This window comes from Suillus subaureus, assembly GCF_016647635.1.
Source record: "Suillus subaureus strain MN1 chromosome Unknown BJ212scaffold_130, whole genome shotgun sequence".
Lineage (NCBI taxonomy): Eukaryota > Fungi > Basidiomycota > Agaricomycetes > Boletales > Suillaceae > Suillus > Suillus subaureus.
In genome coordinates this window covers 6,943-11,507 of record NW_024538686.1, presented here as the reverse complement: position 1 = coordinate 11,507, position 4,565 = coordinate 6,943, and the positions used below count along the sequence as shown (strand labels likewise).

Genomic DNA, 4,565 nt, shown 5'->3' with positions numbered 1-4,565 from the left:
AGACTTTGCTCTATTTCTAATATGATATCAGAGAGATCTCATGCACTAGTCCTACCATGTCCAGTCCAGTCCAGTCCTGCTTATTTCCACTGGTGCATAGTCAGTTATTTCCCATTACTAATTGAGTAGACAGTGTTATTACATGGATTCCCACAGGCTGCAGTACCTCATGGCCGTTTACCTACATATCATCAGACCCATGTTTTTGCTACTACTTTCACCTATGGACTCCAGACTTTCATGTAGTTAGTTATATAGGGTTGGGTGACCAGGCTTACAATTACCACTTAGTAGGAGGGAGAAATCCCTGATGCTGGTCACCCATACCTGTCCTTAGAGCTACCATTGCAATATACCTGTTGACCTGCTGTGTAAACACAACCATTGCTAGTTACTTGGTAAAGTGCCTAACCAAAAATATTGTTGTAAGGTTGATGCTCTGCCTAGCTGCTACACTTGCAAGCAAGAATGGCCAATAATACTAAAGACCCGAAAGTGCACAGAGCATCGGAACAAGCATGTGGGGATGTAGAGCACAGAAAATGCACAAGTGTGGTCAATGAGTGGTCAATGAGCAGTCGATGTGCAGTGTGAGATGCAAAGGAGTGAAGGTACAGAATAGGGAAGTCTTAAGGAATGAGGCAGATAGTGAGTGAGGGAAAGGGTATTGATTGCAAGGGTAAGGAAAATTGAGGTAAGGTATCCAGGTATAAGGTAACCAATAGGGGCTTAAAAGCATGCACTAATGGTGACTGTTTCTAAGTAAAACCTAAGGGAAGGAAATACGAAGTAGTCACTCTAGGCACTTTATACTAGCTAAACCCTCTTGGAAATGGAAGGGACAGGACAGACAGGCAGTAGGAATATGGAAAGACATGTAATAAGACTACTAATGAAGGCTGCATATAGGGGAGTGATGAATAATATGAGGGCTACCTTTCCATCACCTATATCAAAAGATGGCCATGCAAGCCTAGCAGGAATATGATTGTCACATCACTCTCCTTGACACAGCACTATTGTCACTCATTCATCTTATGTTCCCTAACATCTCCAAGCTAGTCCTGACACTTTCCCTTCCTTTCTCTTACTATTCCACCATCTCTGCACCTGCAGATCCAATTTCCCATGCATTGGACTTCACCCCATACCTTTGGACTTGATTTCTGACATTCAGATTTTCATCCTTTGTGTAGTACTGATTATTGAACTTGACTAGACAGCAGATCCCTCAGGTCAAACATTCTTGCTTGCAAGTGTAGCAGCTAGGCAGGACTAGTAGACATATATTGGCTAGGTATTCTCACAACTATCTAGCCAAGTTGTGTTATCCACAATGTCTTCCCAAGAATGTATGTTATTTATATTCTTCAAATAGTATCAACACTACACCTTTTTGGCAGCTTGGCAAGAACCAATCACTGAAGAAAGCAGATGAGTGAAGAAGACTGCTGATAGTCACACCTATACTGCTATGGTTGTCTTGGAAGGATGAGAATGATGCTATTCCAGATGTGGAGCCCCCTCAGCCACCCAATACACAAGCTCTTGAATTTTTATGCAACTGCCAGTACATATATAATGCAGTCTTACTTCTCTGTGCAGCTGTTCATCTTCTTGCAACTTGATCAATCTCAATGTCCCAGGCATGCATCAGACAATCATTTTTGTCCCAGTATTGCTTCCACTGCCTTGAGCTCAACATTCATCTCATGATCAATTACCATGCATCAATGCATATTGCAGACATGATCAAGGCTTACAGACCTGTGTATTCATGGTGGCTGAATGGAGTTAACATTGATGTGTCATTGGGTTCAGGCCCACTTGATATACAAGTATACTCTTTCACTTCCCCACAATGCTCATGTGCTAGAACAAGATACCCTCCATGAGATCCTTAAGAGTCAAGCCCAGCAGCAAGGGAGTATGATGACAGACATTGCTGTGTATTAGGGTGAAGCTGCTCAAGGTATGTTCTCATGCTATACTTTGACTCTATTGAATAGCTCCTCAGACAACATCCAACTCCCACTTTGCCAAGCAAAGTTTGTCAATCTTTGAACTTTTGGACCTGAAGGTGTCCTTTATCCATTGCTTATAACATACTGCTGAGCTCTCTGGCTGTTATGAACTAGGGTGGTTCTAACAACAGATGACTTGATAAGAGTCAGGACCTCCATTGAGATTCTACATGAGATGATAAGTCAAGTGTTCAAGGTAAGCTAAGGCAGTGGGAGTGTCTCTGACTTAAGATACAGTTCAGACGACTTAGGATTGGGAGTCCTAAGCAAAGGATGTTCCAGGTAAAACCTAGTAAGATTAAGTGCAGTATCAAGGCATACAAGGTAGACTATATATAGTGAACACAAGTGCTTTATGGTAGGTGTGGGATCAAGGATGAGTCAGAGATAACAAGATGAGTCAGAGAAAACAAGAATAGGTACCTAGTGATGGTGATAGTGATCATGGCATAATACAAGTGTAAGTTGGAGATAAGTCTATCAGCGGCAGCATGCAGCATGTGACATAATACAGTAAGAGAAAATGAATAGGGGCATACATTGACTGTAACACTGGCCTGGTCTTAACATTATTGGTGACTTCTCATTCGACAATGGCAGTCTTCTTTGCCTTTAAGGTTGCCTGTGCCCTCATGTACATCCAAAAGGATGGTATTCAATATGGTTACATAACCAACAGATGAACACAAACTGATACATATGCTTTCATTTCCTGTAGTGGGTCCTGTCTTCCTGTTGAGATAACCATACTCCTCATTATTGACATTCAAGACAAAGTACCTCACATTTGTGCCCTTGTCTGACATCTCAAGTCTAATGAAAATATTTCACTGATGCCTTGGGCACTCTAGTAAGTCATGCCTTTGTTTCTCATCATCTTCTGAACTTTAACTTTAAAAATAGTGAAAGTACTCTTGGCATCCATACCTCATATTCAAACAATTATCATCCATATGAAATAATCCCAGTTGCTCAAATTGCAAGCCCACCCACACTTATTCCAGTATACTCTAATGTCATTAAGAAAAGTCTTCAGATTGCAGTATCATTTGACCATGTACAAGATTTGGTTATGGTATGAATGTACAAATGAGACAGCTAACATTCTTTGTCCTTTAGTCAGGAACAGAGCCTGAGGATTTCTTTGATAATAACAACTGAGCTCTATATCATGAGACTGAATATACAAAGTGCATACCTTCAGTCTTCAAATTTGCTATCAGCATTGTCATCAATCATCTGATGTGCAATTGATGTGCTTGCAACAGGCTGTGCTGGCACTGTATTCTTTGGCTGAGTTGGCTCCTTATCAACATCAACTGCTCTTACTTTCCCCTTGTCCTTTTTTGATTGTGCTTTTTCTTACCCTTCTCTGATTTCTTGTTTGCATCATCTACCAATTTTGCTCTCTTACATGTAGCAACTTCTTTCTTTTGGTTCTTGACATGCTTCTGGGCTGATATAGTTTCTTCAGGGTCCTTTGGATCACCCCATGCTTTCTCATTGTTTATGATAAATGCTGGCACATCATACTTTTAATTCCCTGGCTGTGTGAGTCACTCCTGTGATACCATCTACCTTCTCACACAATGTTCAACTTTCTAAATTTGTGAAACAGTGATATCAAATGGCTCGCCTTGGGTATGAATAGTGTAATGCTTTGGTGGATGAGGATCCTGTTGAGCATCAACAGCAGTGATAAACTGGTTCCTCTGTTACACAAGGTAGGTCAGCACTTAAAAAGTTATTGTTAAATCATTGCTTACATGCTCACTTCCCCATACCCAAGGATGTGAGATGTATCTTCCAGTAAGATGTTCTTCTTCATTTGTCTCATCCTCATCTTATGACATGAGTTGTGGGACAAGGGTGATATTGAACTCTGATTTGTCAGGTAGTACATCAAATTTCTGCTTGTGAACCTCACATTTTTGTGAAACCTCAGGCCTTAGCTGCTGTTAAGAACCATGTTGCTCAAAGGAGAGAGAGACTGACTCAGAGGGGCTTGGCCTCAGCTCAAATGCTATGCCCCTTACCTGAGTATGTGCCCTTTATTTCATATGAGGTCCAATGATGGTCCAACAAAGTCCAGAGGAGTGCGGGAAATGTCCGGAGGAGCATGGGAGAGTTCTGGAGGAATGCAGGAAGTATTCAGGACAGTTCCCACTGCAAGGTAATACTTCTACAGGAAACAGGATGGAAGGATAGGAGATCTGAAGGTCTGGAGGACAGGAGGGCAGGATGATGGAGGACAGAAGGACAGGATGTCCAGAGGTATGAAGGACAGGATGTCTGAAGGTACAGAGGGCATGATGTCCAAAGGACAGGAGGATAGGACATCTGAGGGTTAGGAGGGCAGAACATCCAAAGGACAGGAGGTCCAGAGGTCCAGAAGGAATAGGGGCTACATCAGATGAAGTCCAATGTAGAAGCAAATAGAGGTAGACTACCCTAAGGTAGAGTTGGAGAGAACAGGGATTGGACCTAAGTCTGGAAAGAGGGTAAGTGCCAGAAAGGCAAAGCTCCGGCCTAGGGAATCAA

At 42.1% G+C, this 4,565-nt stretch overlaps 1 protein-coding gene across 1 annotated transcript; it reads right to left on the bottom strand.

The window, feature by feature from the left end:
* Positions 1-3,349: 3,349 nt before the first annotated feature.
* BJ212DRAFT_1287803 (uncharacterized protein) lies at positions 3,350-3,559 on the bottom strand (the record flags this gene model as incomplete). Its single annotated transcript, XM_041332007.1, has 1 exon — positions 3,350-3,559. A coding segment is annotated over one exon (210 nt), but the record flags the coding sequence as incomplete, so codon positions are not given.
* Positions 3,560-4,565: the final 1,006 nt, after the last annotated feature.